Source organism: Pleurodeles waltl, chromosome 2_2 (genome assembly GCF_031143425.1).
Source record: "Pleurodeles waltl isolate 20211129_DDA chromosome 2_2, aPleWal1.hap1.20221129, whole genome shotgun sequence".
Taxonomy (NCBI): Eukaryota; Metazoa; Chordata; class Amphibia; order Caudata; family Salamandridae; genus Pleurodeles; species Pleurodeles waltl.
This window is the reverse complement of record NC_090439.1, coordinates 1,105,593,220-1,105,612,384: the sequence shown is the minus strand read 5'-3', so window position 1 is coordinate 1,105,612,384 and position 19,165 is coordinate 1,105,593,220. Positions and strand designations below refer to the sequence as shown.

Here is a 19,165-nt window from a genome sequence, read left to right as displayed (position 1 = left end):
AGGACTTGACAGGCTCAGAAAAGTCAAAAATAGTGAGATATCTTGCAGAGGGATGCAGCACTCTTAAAATTGCAAAGCTTCTGAAGCGTGATCATCGAACAATCAAGCGTTTCATTCAAAATAGTCAACAGGGTCGCAAGAAGCGTGTGGAAAAACCAAGGCGCAAAATAACTGCCCATGAACTGAGAAAAGTCAAGCGTGCAGCTGCCACGATGCCACTTGCCACCAGTTTGGCCATATTTCAGAGCTGCAACATCACTGGAGTGCCCAAAAGCACAAGGTGTGCAATACTCAGAGACATGGCCAAGGTAAGAAAGGCTGAAAGACGACCACCACTGAACAAGACACACAAGCTGAAACGTCAAGACTGGGCCAAGAAATATCTCAAGACTGATTTTTCTAAGGTTTTATGGACTGATGAAATGAGAGTGAGTCTTGATGGGTCAGATGGATGGGCCCGTGGCTGGATTGGTAAAGGGCAGAGAGCTCCAGTCCGACTCAGACGCCAGCAAGGTGGAGGTGGAGTACTGGTTTGGGCTGGTATCATCAAAGATGAGCTTGTGGGGCCTTTTCGGGTTGAGGATGGAGTCAAGCTCAACTCCCAGTCCTACTGCCAGTTCCTGGAAGACACCTTCTTCAAGCAGTGGTACAGGAAGAAGTCTGCATCCTTCAAGAAAAACATGATTTTCATGCAGGACAATGCTCCATCACACGCGTCCAAGTACTCCACAGCGTGGCTGGCAAGAAAGGGTATAAAAGAAGGAAATCTAATGACATGGCCTCCTTGTTCACCTGATCTGAACCACATTGAGAACCTGTGGTCCATCATCAAATGTGAGATTTACAAGGAGGGAAAACAGTACACCTCTCTGAACAGTGTCTGGGAGGCTGTGGTTGCTGCTGCACGCAATGTTGATGGTGAACAGATCAAAACATTGACAGAATCCATGGATGGCAGGCTTTTGAGTGTCCTTGCAAAGAAAGGTGGCTATATTGGTCACTGATTTGTTTTTGTTTTGTTTTTGAATGTCAGAAATGTATATTTGTGAATGTTGAGATGTTATATTGGTTTCACTGGTAATAATAAATAATGGAAATGGGTATATATTTTTTTTTGTTAAGTTGCCTAATAATTATGCACAGTAATAGTCACCTGCACACACAGATATCCCCCTAACATAGCTAAAACTAAAAACAAACTAAAAACTACTTCCAAAAATATTCAGCTTTGATATTAATGAGTTTTTGGGGTTCATTGAGAACATGGTTGTTGTTCAATAATAAAATTAATCCTCAAAAATACAACTTGCCTAATAATTCTGCACTCCCTGTATAGTCTCTTCCACACACACAGGCTGGTGGAAGGGAAGCTCTACATAAGAGCCAGCTGACGCTCACTTTAAGAACATAGATCATCTTACATGGAAACCTTCCTTGCGCTACAGATTCTAGGTTCGCCTTAATACTCTTCCATGGCTTTTACAGTGCAACTTAACATTCACACGTGTTCTTTGATGACGCTAGCCAAGTAAGAAGTGGACAATACTCCAAAATCTTATGGAAGAAGCAAGAACTTGGGCAGTGACTAATGCGCGCATGAAATGAGTTCACATTGTAAGATCCCTCTGAGCGTCTGGCTACCCTTTATAGCAGGCTTCCCAAACTGGGGGTTGCGACCTACTGGTGGGTCACGAGCCAGTTTTTGGCAGGTCATGAAAACCCAAGCAATATATAAAGGTGCCTTTAAATTCTGTATTTATCTTGTCACATTTGATGTGTTTCAAAGACAGGTAAGATGCCAGGCTATGTCCGACAAATTGTTGCTTATTTTTTTATTTTTGTTTTTTTAACATGGGACTGGTGTTTACAAACACCTCTCACTTTGCAGTCAGAGAAAGAAAAGTAAATTGAAATATGTGACAATCTTCCTGGAGTACAGGGTTTGTGAACAGAAAGGCTGTAGGGTGTCATTTGTTTCATAACACATAAGAAAATGTAAATACCTGTAAATAAACTGTACATATTCAGCAGTCAGGAAAGGAAAAATGAAGCACATTTCTGTAATTCTGAAGTGCTATGGTAAGTAAGATTTTAATAGTACAAGAATGTTAGACCTGACAGCCTTAGGGTAGTCACCCCTAACTTTTTGCCTGCCTCCCTCCACTTTTTGGACACTGTTTTTGCTGGTTTATAGACTCTGCGCACTTTACCCCTGCTAACCAGGGCTAAAGTGCATATGCTCTCTCCCCTAAAACATGGTAACCTGGAATCATACCTGATTGGACTATTAATGTACTTAGAAGTCCCTAGTAAGGTGCACTCTATGTGCATAGGGCTGGTAAATTAAATGCTACTAGTGGGCCAGCAGCACTGGTTGTGCCACCCACTTAAGTAGCCCCTTCTCCTGGTCTCAGGCCTGCCATTGCAAGGCCTGTGTGTGCAGTTTCACTGCCACATCGACTTGGCATTTAAAAGTTCTTGCCAAGCCTAGAACTCCCCTTTTTCTACATATAAGTCACCCTTAATATGTGCCCTAGGTAACCCCTAGGGCAGGGTGCTGTGTAGGTAAAAGGCAGGACATGTACCTGGGTAGTTATATGTCCTGGTAGTGTAAAACTCCTAAATTCGTTTTCACACTACTGTGAGGCCTGCTCCCTTCATAGGCTAACATTGGGGCTGCCCTCATACACTGTTGAAGTGGCAGCTACTGATCTGAAAGGAGCAGGAAGGTCATATTTAGTATGGCCAGAATGGTAATACAAAATCCTACTGACTGGTGAAGTCGGATTTAATATTACTATTCTAGAAATGCCACTTTTAGAAAGTGAGCATTTCTTTGCACTTAAATCCTTCTGTGCCTTACAATCCACGTCTGGCTGGGCTTGGTTGACAGCTCCTTGTGCATTCACTCAGACACACCCCGAACACAGGGTACTCAGCCTCACTTGCATACATCTGCATTTTGAATGGGTCTTCCTGGGCTGGGAGGGTGGAGGGCCTGCTCTCACACAAAGGACTGCCACACCCCCTACTGGGACCCTGGCAGACAGGATTGAACTGAAAGGGGACCTGGTGCACTTCTTAGCCCCTCTTTGAAGTCTCCCCCACTTCAAAGGCACATTTGGGTATAAAACAGGGCCTCTGCCCTACCTCATCAGACACTTGCTGGAGAAGAAACCTGAACCAGAAACTACATCCTGCCAAGAAGAACTGCCTGGCTGCTCAAAGGACTCACCTGCCTGCTTTCTACAAAGGACTGCTGCCTTGCTGTTGCCCTGCTGCCTTGCTGAACTCTTGTCTGGCTGTGAAAGTGCTCTCCAAGGGCTTGGATAGAGCTTGCCCCCTGTTCCTTGAAGTCTCAGGACCAAAAAGACTTCTCTCTTTTACTTGGACGCTCAGTGCGCCGAAAATTTCGACGCACAGCTTGTTTCGCGGCGAGAAAAACGCCGCACTCCGACGCTGATCGACGCGACGCTCTTGGGACGATCGAAGATCCGACGCACGGCCTCGCAAGGACAACGCCGCCCGACCTCTAGAGGAGAAATCGACGCAACGCCTGCCGTGAGATCGTAATTTCAACGCGCAGCCCCGCAGATCGAAGTCTAGAGGAGAAATCGACGCGACGCCTGCCGTGAGATCGTAATTTCGACGCGCAGACCGATGCGCAGCCGGAGAACAAGCAGGAAAATCCACGCACAGACCCGGGACATCTGGTAATCCCCGCGATCCACAGGAAGAGACTGTCCGCGTGCCGGAAAACGACGTCCGACTTCCCCGCGTGGAAAATAACGACGCAAGTCCGTGTGTGCTGGGGAGAAATCGACGCACACACCCTTTTTCCACGCACCTCTTCTCTTGTGGCCCTCTGAGGAGATTTTTCCACGCTAAACCAGGTACTTGTGCTTGAAAGAGACTTTGTTTATATTCTAAAGACTTAAGACACTTTATATCACTTTTCAGTGATATCTCTACAATTTCCCATTGCAACTTTATTCTTTTTGACCTACAATTATCCTGATAAATATTATATATTTTTCTAAACACTGTGTGGTGTATTTTTGTGGTGCTATATGGTGGTATTGTATGATTTATTGCACAAATACTTTACACATTGCCTTCTAAGTTAAGCCTGACTGCTCGTGCCAAGCTACCAGAGGGTGGGCACAGGATAATCTTGGATTGTGTGTGACTTACCCTGACTAGAGTGAGGGCTTTTGCTTGGACAGGGGGTAACCTGACTGCCAACCAAAAACCTCATTTCTAACAAAGAACAAATCAAGACAATTTAACTGGTGATGTACAGATAATAAATATTCACTGAACCCCAATTTCCACACATTATCATTTGTGTACAATGTAGTTTTATCAGTACAACTGTATGTCTATTAAGTGGCTATTTCAATGGTAAATGTGATGTCTGTAATTGATAATGGGCTATCGCACGATGTTCTGGTTACATACAAAAATTGCAGAACAAAGAACAGCTGAATTCACAAAAAGAGTCAAATGCCAGGGAAATCATGAAGTCATCTCATATTTCTTTCTGAACTCTTTAGCTAGTATTGGTCACAGTATAGTGTAATAGCTAGTAAGGCTCAGAACATAAGCATGTGTGCTGCACGAGCTGATGCCTCTTCAAGAGAACGAGCTGAAGCCTGCTTAGGTAGTGTTTACCAACTGTAGCCAAGTCAAAACAAAGGCATGAGATCATGATCCAGATCTGAGGGCCAAAGAGGTTGCGGGAACTTTAGAATCAGAGTTAGTGACCCTGACAGTCGCTGCTCCAGTTGGAATGGCACAGGACCCCGATACAATATAAATGCAATCCATAGACACAAGCAGCCTCGTGCACTAAGGGGAGTATTGCTGCATTTTAGTCTCGGATCAACCATTATCTCAGCCTTGTCTGCTGAAATAGTTTAGGTGCCACCTCAGGTACCATAGGAGCGAAAGAGCATCTCCACTCTCCCCCAACACTGCTGCGCAGAAAGCTGGAAAAATAAATTGGTGATAAAATGATTTTATTTCCATTTTATTATTTACTCTTTGCCCAACAGCGTGTGAGGGCGGCGTGGGGCCAGTGCGTCACTGCTGCTGTTTGGCAGCAATGAGGAGGGGCCACTTCAGTTTGAAGTGCTCAAGTCAGTTTGGCCAACTATCTTGCTGCGGCCAGACTGACATGCGCGATGCAACCCTCTCTAACCCAGCTGTCTTACACAGCCGAGTTGGAGCGCAGGCACAGACCTCCACTGAGTTTCGGAGCACTGAGCCCACCTGTTCCAGCCAATCCTGGAGCTTCACTCATGCTTCTTAACATTGTTAGCAGCATGAGAGCAGCATCTGGATTGGATAAGGTAGTTGGCTGTGGGACCTCACGCTCGGAGGAGTCTGGAGCCAGGGACTGGAGAACATTGAGGACATGCTGCAGGCTAAGGTAAGTTAAACACTTAATTTTCCTTTATTTACTGTGGCACCTTCCTGACTCGCAATATTTTTATTATGGGTTTTTGAGCGGCTGTGTCTCTGATTGTAACTGTGTGTGTGTTTGTGAGCTTGACTATGTGGGTGTACCTGTTTGTGAGTCTCTGTCTTTGTGTAGGTCTGTGTGGATTTGTGTCTGACTGTGGATTTGTGCGCCTCTCGCTGTGTAGGTAGGCCTATCAGTGGGACTGTGCAAATGTGCTTTCATGTTATGCTAGCTCCCCTGGCCAGGTGGGGGGCATCAAACAGGAGCCTCTGTCCCTGCCCTGGAGATTAGGGCGTGTCCCTCCCTGCATTCCCCTCAGTCCTGGCAGTACCCCCCCTCCATACAACCCCCTCCCTCCCACAAATCCCCACCCATGAATCATGAGCATGTCACCACGCACCAGGCCGGGGTCTGTATGACGTGTATTGCACTTTAAGTGGCGGCTGGACTGGCCACTCGGTGGGGGTGGCGGGCAGGAGGTGCCTGGGATTGAGGTAGCACCACAAGGATCTTGAGACCTCTGCCGGGGGGGGTAGCTTCAGGGGGGTGTTTGGGGTGTTACACTCCCCTAACAAATACATTTTTTCACATAATTGAGTACAAGTGCTTTCAGTCGGGTATAGAGAGATGTGTGTCGGACTTCACCAGGAATTTTTAGACACACACACTCCCTCCCTCTCTGCTTTGAAAGTCCTCGAAAATCTTGGTCATTTTACAAAATACTGTTTTTTTTTTTTCCTTAGCACTTATACCAATCCGCTCTCCCCTTAGGCCTCTGGCACGCACCCCGCTTGTCCTATAATGTATTTTAACATTATATGCCGGTGTGTTTGTTGGGAGCTCTCATCCCCTCCAAGTCTTACTGACCAAGCTACGCCCCTGCCTCTGCCAGGCGCCCACCTCCCACTTACCTGAAGGCAATGCTGGGCTCCCAGCACCTTTCACACTCAGTCACACAAGCACCGCCAAGGAGCCAGCGCTACAGGGAGAGAAACAAAACGAAGAACCCCAAGTCTGCTGCGGGAGCCAATCCTGGCACCCCGTTAATATCACGGCTGATATCAGTCAGAAGCATCGGGTTCACACAGGCACTGAAGGGGGTGCGTTTACCCGGAAGAAATATATGCAACTCTCAAAATAATGTCCTGATGAACGAGACTCGTCCAGGGAAAAGCAGGCTTGTCTCGGCGTTCTCCAACAAAAACAGACCTGCTTCATCCTGTCTGCCGGCGAAACCTGGTTGAAGAGGTCGAGCTGGAGGTGAGGTCGGAGGGGAAGGCGCCTTTCCCCAAACATCCCCATGACAAGAGCGTAAAAACAGTAGAAGTCACCCACCACCGGAACGGGACAGAAAAGCCTGGAGTCAGCACAATACCAGATATGAACCATCCCTACAAAATGTGTTCCAGACACCCAGTCCAGGCAAAACACCAATTTACATGTGAAATCTCAGGTTCATTCCTGCAATTCTCTTTTCAGATTGTGCCTAAGCGCTCCAACCTGCCTTATTATTGATGACAGAATGTTTTGTCAATAGCGCCTCACATCGCTCTTCTGCCGCTTCTTAGCACTATACATAACAAGTATTATTACTGGACAGTGGACAAATTAATTTTACTCAATTTAGTGACTTTGAGAGAGTAGGAGGCTCAAGAGAAATGTAAATGTATTTTTAAATGTATGTTTGTATAGCGCCCTACCAGTGGCGGCAGGCAGGGCGGGGGGGCACACACACTCATTCTTTCACACACAGACACGCACGCACGCACATCCCTCAACAACACTCATACCATTCAAACATGCACGCACGCACGCACCAAACATTCAATTTGAAACATCACACACACACTTACCTTCGGCCTCCAGGTCCCAGGAGGGCTGGGACTGCTGCCTTCCCTCAGCCAGTGAGGGAAGGCAGCAGTCCCAGCCTCGTCACAGAGTGGGATGGGGTCAGTGAGACTGCTGACCCCACCCCACTCTGTGACGAAGTGTCACTGATTGACACTCGCCCTGGGCACTTCAGGGCTTAAACTGAAGCGCCCGGGGAGAGTGTCAATTGGTGACGCTTTCCTCGTCACCCAGGGGAGGGCCTCGAGGCACCTTTGCTGGGCTGCTGAGGAGGTCACGCCCATAGGAGCTGTGACCTCCTCAGCCCAGCAAAGTTCAGCTCGGGCAGCCAGGAGTGTACGCAAATTACGCATGTCTGCTCCTGGCTGCCTGACCTGAGCATGAAGAGTGTCTGTCAGGCTGACCTTAGTTCAGCCTGACAGGCACTCTTCATGGGGGGCAAAAGGTGGGGGGCGTGGCCCCTCCGCCCTAAAGGACAGGCCGCCACTGCGCCCTACCATTTTTGTGTCGCACCGACCGATCGCACTGATCCTGGCACTGACTCAAACCCTACTTTTCTTGGAATATCACACACTGGATTTGTACGGCGTATAGACCCACTTCTCAAACAACCTCATCTCAGTTACTTTCAATTCTGGCAAAAACTGGTGCTAAGAAGCAATGACTAATTACTGTCTGACGATCTATATAACTACCGTGCAGACAAACTCTTTACAGCAGGTCTCAAGGCCTCAAAAATGTCTTAGCATTTAACCAACTACAAGCTGGCAAACTACGCAACTGGAGAAACATTACCTATGCGATCTGAAGGTCAGTCATTAAGTAGGTGCATGTAGTGTAAGAAATGTCAGAAGAAGGTCATACATATGACGAAGAGCAGCATTTAAAGTGACATTAGGAGAAGAATAAATATCTTGGTTCTCGCTTTTCATGCCTCAAATAAACAGTGTTTTAAAAAGTATATTCTACTATCCGCGCCTCATGAGCGGGATAGCTCTCCAACTCCTGCCTGGATAGTCTCGGTGACCTCTGCCTTGATTCCTGCAAGAGATCCTCCCTGGGTTTCCTGACAAAGTGATCATCTTCCTTGAGAAGGACCAGGAGTGTGCAGCCATCTGAATGTCGGTTTAAAGCCATCACGCCGCATCATACGAGTCGCAACAACCCTACCATGGCTCTGCTACAACCAGTCATCTGCTGCACATGTAAGGTTGGGTTCATCAAGCCATGCGTAGGGTTCCTCCTAAATGCACCTTGAGGCTTCTTTTCATAGCAGCTGCCCTGATGCCTCTGAACTCCCACATAACACATATTGCTAATTGACCAACCATGGAAATCTTGAGCGCGGTACAAACTACAGTATTATGACAGAGCTCTGAATTTTTGCTCTTATTCTAGCCATTGCATAGCTCCCTTTGTCAACTAAAATGTTACTGGATTTATACGGTGAGGTGAAATCAATGAAGTGGTAACTGCAGAGTTTGAGGAGGAATATGATGCTGTTGTGTGGCTTCGAGCACTCGCCCTAGGGCAGGCCTACCTCGATGAAAGCAGTGTAGGTGTTTTGGTTCTTGGTGCCTAAAAGGAGGATATGTTTGTCTTCATAGTTGGAGCAGGTGAGTTCAAATCATTTAATGTTTTTCGTTGAACTCAGATCATTCGTCCACAAGAGCAGGTCCACTGGGGGACACACAACAGCAGGCTGGATTCAGAGTAACCAGAACTGTGCTCCATCTGTTTGAAACAAAGGAGAAAGGGATCCAGTCATGGGCCTGGTTCCAGACTTTCCTGAAGGACTTTACCATGTTTGAGCTGCAGTGAGACTCGAAGGAACGTGTTGTTGTTCTGTCTAACTTTGTGTGTTTCCTGAGGTGTGGATGCTGAGGTGTGTGTCTCTTTGCTGCATGGCAGCTGTGTGTTTTATATCACGACTGAGTAAACCAGTAATGATCGACTTCTGTGAGGCTCAGTGTTCGGGCAATGGTTGACACCAAGAGAAGATGCGTGGTGGGTGGGTATGAATGTGGAGGTGTGAGGGGTATAAAGGGGTAGTGTGGTATGCAGTGTGGAAGTTCATTTAACACACAAAAATGCACTGTTTCAGGGGTGGTGCAGATGACAGCCTGCCCAGGGATGTGTTGGAATGTGTTTCACATGGTTGTGGCTTTTTTCAAGATGACACTGTATGTGCACAAATTCTCCTGCATCGTAGTAAGAGCAGAAGGCAGCAGTAAATTGGGTATCTGGTTGTTGCAAGTATTTTAGATTTTTCTATTGTGTGGATTTGATCCAAGAGGATGTTAAAACACTTTACAAGCGACTGATGGTTAATGTTGAATGTATACATTCAGATGGTCCAAGGCAAGGAAAGAAAGAGTAGGTGCTCAGAACATTTCAACAAGTACTTTAAGCATTCATTTCAGGACGAAAGCGAGATCCAGGTACTGCTTTGGATTGGCCCAGGTGTTTCCAACCAGTTACTCAGCGGAATCTGAGTGTGTGAGCCGACTTGGGTCTGTATTAGGCAGTTCCACAGAGCAACACCGATGCTCAGGTTGTGCCTAGAAGTCTCACTAGTGGATGACTTTCGGCATTTTTGAAAGTTGGGCCATGTCTGATACTTAAACCACTGCTGTTTCAGATCTCTGGTGCAATACCCAACAAGCAGGGTCTTTGTTTGACCTGCAGAATGGTGGTGCTGCAACGGTGTTCAGGTCTACCTCCTTTTTAACTTTATTTTAGGGGTGCATCTAGGTTCAGCTTGTTGGATGACATGAAGCCCAAAGAGTTCAAAGTCTGTATCAGCTCATGGCAAAGAGCTGTTTCTCTGAGGAATGCGAACCACGTTTTTTCTGTAACGTTTTTGGGGCCGGAGCAAAACATCAGGAATTTACTATGTTCTGAGTTAGTTTACGTTTCTGCCTGGTAACCCATTTTTGTTTGTGGGAGAGGCAGTCTTTTATGTAATTAATGGAGGTGTTGGTGCTAATGCTTATGTAAATCTTCCTTGCCTTACTCTCCTGCCATCAGTAGTAGGAACTGAGCCTCCAGGAAGTCGCCAAGAGGTTACGTTTATATTTTAAACAAGCCAGTAAGGACCATTGAGGGACCCCAATGGGTATTTTCACAGGCAAGAGAAGCAATCGTGTATTTTAACTACTTGGCAGTAATCAATTAGATTTGATATGGACTACTGAAGGTCTGTCCCACCAGCATCGAAACATGTATTGAGGGTGATCAGCAATATGGCATAGTTCACTTCATTAAACACTGATGATAAGTGTAGCAAGATTAGTGAGCATGTTTTGTTTGCATCAACCACTTGGAAGACATCATCTATGAGGTTAGTTGTGGCTGTGTCAGTGCTATGTCTCGAGCAGAAGCTTGACTGGTAGCTATTTAAGACACATTGGTTCGGAGTTTATCCGCACACACATACAATGTTTAATTGTTTTCACCTCAAAAAGGAACACAGTGATTTGACCATTTTCCTTCCATTTTCAGCCAACCGTGGGCCTTTTAATATCTGGCTGATAATGGGAGGCATTTATAATGTTCTCCGGAACTGGAAGTAAGGTAGCACTTGCTGATTTAGGTAGGTAAGGGAAATCGGATCAAGTAAATGGGTGGTTTGGTTGACGCCGTGGGTCCCTCTGTGTCTTATTTGGACAGAGGAATACATAATATCCAGCTATCAGTGGACAACCTCTGATTGAAGTGGCATGAACTCTTTTCTGCATTTGCATTCCAGATATCACAGATTCTGGTCTCTTATATTGAGAGTAGACAACAAGCATGAACAGGTAGTTTTGAGGTTTTAGTCCTGGTAGTGGCCAGGGAATTAGTAGTGGATGCTGTAAAAGTCTGGAGAGCATGGGTCGGTGCCTGTAGCCGATGATGGTTACAACCAAGTATATAATATACATTTTAGGTTTCATTCTGTCTGTTTTGTTGGTCTTCACATGTGATAATGTGTGTTAATATGGCTGTGTTTGTTTTGCATAGGGTGACCAGGATCTGCCCAGACAGTCCCGGATTTTCAAGGACTCTCCAGGCGTCCTGATACTTTTTACTAAATCAAAGATATCTCCCAATTTTAGACAGACGCTCGGGTGAGCGAGTGGGAGAAAGACTGAAAGAGAGAGAGATGGACAGATACAGTGAGAGGGAGAGAGATAGAGGGTGTTCTAGGCTTTGATATATGATATACTTAGAATGAGATATTTCTGGACAAATTGAAAAGAAAAATTTATTTGTCATTTAAAAAATGTAGGATCATCAATCTGTATGAGCCTTAAACCTTTGTAGTTAAAAAAAAAGAAAAAAAGAGGGAAACAAGTTGAACCCTCAACGCTCAGTGTGCTATTCTTTCTTTTTACTTTTTTTTTTTTAAGCCCTCTTTAGGCTCTCTGGAACCGCGGGAGAACCCTCACGGACTCACCCATGGTTTCTACATATTTGTTTATTATTATTTATATTATGCAATGCCCTTATGGGCTATCTGGGACCGCGGGGGAAACCTCAAGACCTCCCCACAGCCCTACTGCTTCAGCAACCAAGGAGCTGCTTTAATCAGCAGCTCCATGGTTGATGAAGCAAACCTTTCATCTCCGTTCCCTACACATATACCTGAATGCATGGAACAGAAATGAAAACTCCCCTTTATGACAGCGAGACCTGCTTGACAGGTCCCATTTTTAGAAATGGGAGTATTTGCTGTGGCTTAGCTGCAGCCAAGCCACAGCAAACAGTTATGTCCTGGGGAGTGGGCACCCCAGGACATAGCAGGTGCCGGTCCTGGGGGTGGCGGTCCCAAGGGCCATCAGTGGCTCTTCGAGGGGGTGGTTATTCAGTATTTGCCCAGTGGAGGTGGTGATCCCTGGGGCTGCGGGGGGGCACCGGGCCGCCGCACCTTCTTAACTAATTAACCCGAGGGGTGGTGGTCCCCAGGGCTTCAGTACCCAATTTCTTTAATGCTGGGTGCCCCCCCCACAACAACAAATTTAATTAATTGCCTACAGGCTTTCTCACGTAATTTAAATAAAACCCCGGGGAGGTGGTTGTCTTTTGGGCTATGAGTGGGGGCCGGGCGACCCTCCCCCGTTAGAAATGAACATTGCTCCCAGGACTTCGCCCACCCAGAGACTTGTAAAAAATGAAGCGGGGAGCCCGTGCTTATTTTATTTTTTAATTTTTACCAGATTTGCGAATCTCGGCGAAAACTAAAAAATTGATTTTCCTTAATTTCTCTAAAACTACTGAACAGATTAACACCGAATAGCAACAAGCATTTGCAATGCAATGAGTCTTGCATTTGCTCGACTTAGAGCTATTAGTGTTGTTAAGTCCTAACCAGACTTTTATTACCACATTAAATAAAAATTAAATGTAATACAGTTTTTCATAAGCGAGACGATTTAAAGCGCCACACCATGAGCATAAAGGAGCACACAAAGTGAAACAGAAGTTAGCTCGTAGTCACACGTATTGGCAAATGTCCAGCGGGATCACGCTGCGTAGGAAATGAAAAGAAAAAGTAGTCCAGAAGCCATTTGGAAAGTATGGAGCTTCGTATGTTTTCAGTAGTTTACCAGGGCCCTCGAGGAGGGCTAAAAAACAGAAAAGGCATGACTTATGCATTCCTTTCACTAATGAAATCAAGCGAATTTTAAAAGGCAAACCAATGAAAGTGATGGGCGTGAAACGGACCTGGTTAAAAGCCCACAGCGAGATTACAGCAGGGTAGAGCGCTTGTGCGCTCAACCTAAAAATGGCTCTTTTTGCACCAAGAGCTACCTTTCTGCCAAATTTGGTGTAATTCTGTGAAAAGTGGTTTTGGCGCTATAGCTTTTCATTTTTTTCTATGAGAATTAACAGGTATAACTCATGCCCTCGCCATGGACTCCTAATTAACCAACAAATTAGGGCACTCATAACATCTTCGATAACATAATTCATAATATTAATGTAATATTTGCAGTAAACATTTTGACAAAAAAACTGTGCAGGGCGGGGGCGCGAGTTACAGTTACCTTAGGGCACAAGTTATAGTTACTTGAGGTACCTCTACCTATAACTGGTGAATTTCTATGGTTTTGTATGTTTAAAAGGTGAGCCTAACTAGAACGTCCCTGTGACTGTGGATTTTTTCAGTGTTTGTGTGTGTATATATATATATATATCCTTGGCCACAAACATATATATATACTTGGCCACAAATATATATATATCCTTGGCCACAACATAGACCTATTTCTATGACTGTGTCCGGTTTTTAATTCTGGAAATCTGGGCACACTAGTTTTGCAGTAGTATTGTGGCTACTAAATCAATTCTACCTTGTGCAAAGAAAGGCTCCATCATGCACAAAAAGTAAAAGGTGGATACTTTAGTGATCTGACAAAGTGAAGACCCACTATAAAATACAACGTATCCCATAGTCATTAGCTAAACATGACACTGACCCTCTGCTTACCATGGCACAGTAGTTGTGAGGTACCTTCAACAATGATGTCTTGCAGACAGAAGATTCCAAATTGCCGCCCCTCTATAAACCACATCCCACCGCCATTTGCACTGCACCTGATCGAGTGAAGTACTTGTTGCTGGTGTTGATGGTTGGACTGGTATGCTTGGATAATTTGTTGGCTGACACCCTGTACATCACTCCTCCGATGCAGCGCAGTCCCCTGCTCTTCCAGCGCTGCGCTTGCACCTGATTGGATTTACCAGTTGGTGAGATCTGGCGCATGCGATTCAGCAACAACCACCTGCAAGACAAAGACCACATGAAAATGCAAAGTTAGAAGTCGACTGCGGGCAATGGATAGTCTCGATTCCATCACTGTGGTCTTCGAGACTGGCCCCATTCTTACCTCTTGCCTGACCACCTCTCTACTTCGCGATCTTTAAGAGGCCAGACATTTCTCATAGTGAAATCATGTTTGCATCCTTTTTAGTGCCTGATATAAGTGTTTCACCTGTCAAATAACTATATATAGAACTGGAGGCACACAGTCTACGTGTAAAGATGTACACATGTCCCAGTGAAAACTAGAAAAGAGATGTGAGAGGAAGGACAATACAATTGGACAGTAGTGCCAGCCATGCCTCAGATGCTAACACTGCAGCTAAATCAGTGATAAAAGGCTCTACGATGTAAGTCAATATGCACCTGTATGCCACTGTGAATGTAAGAGTGTATCAAATACACCCTTTTGCAAGTACGTTTCAAACCAGTGGCTGAAACATGTGGGCAGTGACATGTGTCCACAGTACTTTACTACCCATCACTTTCATCACTATCCTCTGTGAGCACTCCAACCCTGGACACTGCTACCCTCAGCTCCAGACCTCGCTTTCTGCGCTAAGCACAAAGTGCTGAAAGAAATGCCAGGCGTCCTGCCACCTCTCCTACTCGCTTCATATTTTTCTTTTTTCTCTGCCTGCATCCTGTTACTACCTTTCAAATTCTCATCAAACCTCTTGATGCTCCCCTGCCTCCTACTTTCGCCCACCAGCTCCTGATCCCATAAGAGGTTCTCCCCTCACCGCCCTAGATCTGGCAATCACTGTGATTTCTCAATAGACCTTCGATGCACTGTGTCCGCATCTTCGTCACCTACTTAACATGTCCTCCTTCCTCCATGACACATTGTTGGGCACTGGCAAACCAATGGGTCTTCAAAATCTGTCTTGCATCGAGCTGCTGCTCAGCAAACGGCAAGGGAGTGCAGAGGACATATTTAACTAGGTGAGGGGACAACTGATGGTTAAGAAGTCAAGCTACTTATAAGATGATCTCTACTTAGACGTGGTCTCATATATCTATTTATAGAACTGGTGGATGGCAAAGAAAGACATTTTAAATAACCCCAACTCAGTAAGACCCTGAATATGAGTGTCCCTGTGTTTTTCGACCCCTGTGCAAAGCTGTTTGCACAAAAGATGAAAAACTGACTTGTGTGGTATTCACTACACCCTGTGACTACCAAGTACACTAAGGGCCAGATGTACCAAAGGATTTTACCCATTCTGTGTCTATGGGAAAAAGCTTTCGTACATATGGCCCTAAATCCCTCACTCTGCCAGGCCTTAGCAGGGCAAAACAGAAAGGAATGCAGCAAAATCCATGTTACTCCCCTAAAACTCAAATAGATGCAGCTGAAAATTACAAAACCTGAGGAAACAGATTTTATTGGCACGATAAATAGCACCTACTCCTCCAACCAACTGAGAATCAGTGTATTATACGTTTTGAAAAGCTTAGGCAACATCTGACGCTATGAGGAACCACAAGATGCCAGGTGGGGAAAGGGACAGATGTGCTGTATCTGCTGCTCTTGTTCTGGTATTCATTTCTCGTGCTTGTATATTCCCTGTTGTATTCTTCTTTTTGGCTTCCATTCCTGATTTTATTGGTCCCATGATCTGACAGACTGTATATTTTAATTTCCACGGTCCCCTTCCGCATGAAGAGCACACAACGCTTAAATCCATGGCACTATATACACAAAGGAATTTTAAAGTTCCCTTCGTACTCGGCTTGCTCCACTCTTCCCAACTTCAGGATGTTGGTGGCGTTGCCCATAACTAATTATCTCTTCGATTATGTAGGTACCTTCCAGGTTTTATAATATCATTTGCAAACACTATTATTCAGCTACTGCCCTCCTTCCATTACCTCCCAAACTTCCTCTTATCAACTTCCTCGATTTCTTCATTCCTAAAAAGTGCAAAGTCTTCTCTGTTCCTCCACCGATCAATCAATGTTGCACGTTTCACTGCTGGATATCAATGCTCTCCCACTGGAAATCCCAGTATCTTTGATCTGCTCCAGTCCTAAGTTTTCATGGCATCACTATATATTTTTTTCAGGTTATATCTTCGGTAAAAGCATGCAACTCCCCTCTCCTTTTCTTCCTACTACAATTACACTATCAAATAAGTTCCTTGCAGGTCGAATGAGTTCTTATGGTGATAAGTGACTGCTCTGATCTTGGTATTTGAGGACAAGAGGTACTTATTTACTCATTTTGGGTGTTCAAAATAGTGTCAATCAGACTAGAGATCGTATTTTACCCTGGACCCAGTGATTGCTGAGGTAAACTGGCAGAATATATTTGCATAAAGATTGTGATGTCATCTATGTGGGTTAAGAAATATAACCAAAGATAGACATCAGGTTAGCCAAGGGAGAGGGCAGACATTGAACAGTGACAGACACAACGACTTGCCCTGTGGTGCACCCTAAGTAACAGGCCTGGTGACAAATGAGAAAGGATGTATGATCACCTGCTGAGATCATCCTCTTGGAAACATTAAATCCATCCCAGCACCCTGCAGCAACTCCCACCACCGGCTACCACCAAAAGGACTGAGACGAGCAGCTGTGGCATGGTGTTCACAGAATACGAATGGCCAGAAGGTAACAACCTCGACAACGGTAAATAAAACACACACAGACACCTGATCAAAAAGCATGACAGCTGTTGGCAAAATGAGCTATGGCACTAACATACATAATGCGATTCTGCACTCACCAGTGTTAAGAAGGGATTTTAACCCATAAAATAAAGCTGTCAATTGGCCGCGGGGCATGAAGGGGACTTTTCTGGTTTAAATCTCTTTTATTGAATTTATAATGTAGAAACAGTACAAGACATCCACATACAACCATAGGCCGGTGGGGAACAGTTAACATAGGAAGGGGGTGGAAAGGTAAAGAGAGAAGTGGTGCTGAGCCAATATCACTAAAGTGACCCCGTATAATGTACCAAATCCAGTCTTGCAGGTTGTGTGGGACAGACCTAGATCTCATTAGTCAGTCTGATTGCGGGCACCCTGAGCCGTGTCCGTTAGACGCAAATGCGCATGTAGGAAGGGCAGGTTAGTTCCCGAAACTCGTCCGACAGGTACTGAATGCATGGTGCCCAGGTTTTGTCAAAGAGGGGCAATGAGCCAGTCACTGCAGCTGTTAGCTTTTCCATGCCCATAATGGCCCATAGCCGGTGTAGCCAGTCATTATGTGTGGGAACGGTCGCAGTGCCCCAGTGGGAGAGCAGAAGCGATTTAGCAGCCCTAGCATCAGGGTAATTGCTCTCCCCTTAGGTGTGCGGAGTGAATATGTTTGAGGACTGGGAAGGCCCAGCAAAATGTAACTTGGGAAGCGCGGGATAGCAGTGCTATGCATGCCATCTATTGCATCAAGGACGGATTGCCAGAAGGAGGCTATCCCTGGGCAATGCCATAATATTTGAGTGAGTGTACCTCTTTGTCCGCACGGGTGCCAACACTTGTCGTCACCGAGTGCCTTCCACTGGGCCACCCATGCGGGTGTGTAGTACATGTAGTGTGCTATTTTCAAAAACATTTCTTTGGTACTCGTGACCTGTGCTGTAACCCGTGCATGGTGAAGGGCATCCCGCCACTCCTGATCCGTAAAACCATGCTCGCATTCCCTCTCCCAACTACGCCTTGCTGGTGTCTCGGAGAATGTGGGCGATGAGATCAGGAACGAGTAAATGTCAGACAGGAGCCGCTTACCTGTATATTTAGTCAATAGCCATTGCTCAGATCTCGTGAGAGGTCGGCCGGCATGTGGACATATCTTGGACGAGGTCACCCAGTGGTGGATGGCCACATATTGCCAATACACAGAAGACGGCAAACCGTACCCCTCCTAGATGGTGGAAAAGTCCAATACGTCATCCTTATCAAAGAGATCGCTGATCCGCTTACAATTTGCGTCCTGCAAGGGCAGGAAGGCAGGTTCATCAAGGGCAGGAGGAAAGTCCAGGTTGCCGATGATCAGCGTTTGCGGGGACACCAGTGTAGAAAGCCCCTTAGTAACCTGTACCCTGTCTCATGCATTTAAAGTGGCCCTCAAAATCAGTGGGACATATACCTCCCGAAGGTCTATATTTCCATGGCAGTCAGGGCACCTTCCAGATATGGATCCCTGCCACCGCCTGGTCTATGAAGCACCAGTATTTCTCTCATGGGCCACAGCCATTCTATCATGTAGCGCAGCTGTGCAGGTTGGTAGTAACTCAACAGATATGTGTGAGGCCTTGACATTCTGGCCCTCCTTCCGCCCCATACGAAATCCCAAATAAGTATTTGCATTTTGTCAAGGAGAGTACGTGGGGGCTGCAAAGGCAGAGTTTGCATGAGATAGAGTATCTTAGGCACAAGTGTCATTTTTACAGCTGCAAGTCGTCCTAGCCAGGAGAGGCCGTATGAATTCCATTTGGCCAAGTCGGAGCGGGCAGTGTCAAGGATCTGGTTATAGTTACTGGCTATTGTAGCTGCTATTGTGGGGAGGATCCGCAGGCCCAGATATGCGATCCCCTGTGCAGTCCACGGGACAGGGAAGGCAGCCTCCAGCACGACCCTCTCAGCCTCCGGAGTGGTGAGATTCAATATAGAGGATTTAGTGAGATTGATTTTAAACCCAGATACATTGCCGAAGGCAGACAGTTCCACCATGACAACAGGGAGAGAGGCCCTGGGCTGAGTCAAGTGAAGGAGCATATCGTCTGCATAAAGGGCTATTTTATGTTCTCTACCACCCATTGACACTCAGGAGATGTCTGGATGCTGCCGTATACGCTCAGCAAGAGGTTCTATGTACAACGCGAATAACAGGGGCAAGAGGGGGCAACCCTGCCGATTGCCCCGCAGGATGGGGAACTGTCGAGACAGGCCACCGTTCATCACAACCACTGCATTAGGTTTGTCATAGTTGCACCCAATCCACCCTCGGAATCTAGGGCCCAGCCTTGTCCTCTCTAAGACCGTATGGAGGTATTTGCCAGTGTACACAATCAAATGCTTTCTCCGCACCAA

The 19,165-nt window shown here is 46.0% G+C and overlaps 1 protein-coding gene across 2 annotated transcripts in view; it reads right to left on the bottom strand.

Annotated features, from left to right (window-relative positions):
• ZC3H3 (zinc finger CCCH-type containing 3) overlaps positions 1–19,165 on the bottom strand; it is a 1,347,955-nt gene that overhangs the window by 671,260 nt on the left and 657,530 nt on the right. For both annotated transcript variants that reach the window (XM_069220898.1, XM_069220897.1), the window contains exon 5: positions 13,898–14,085. In XM_069220898.1, the coding sequence (XP_069076999.1) occupies positions 13,898–14,085 (188 nt within the window). The remainder of the gene's footprint in view (positions 1–13,897; positions 14,086–19,165) is intronic.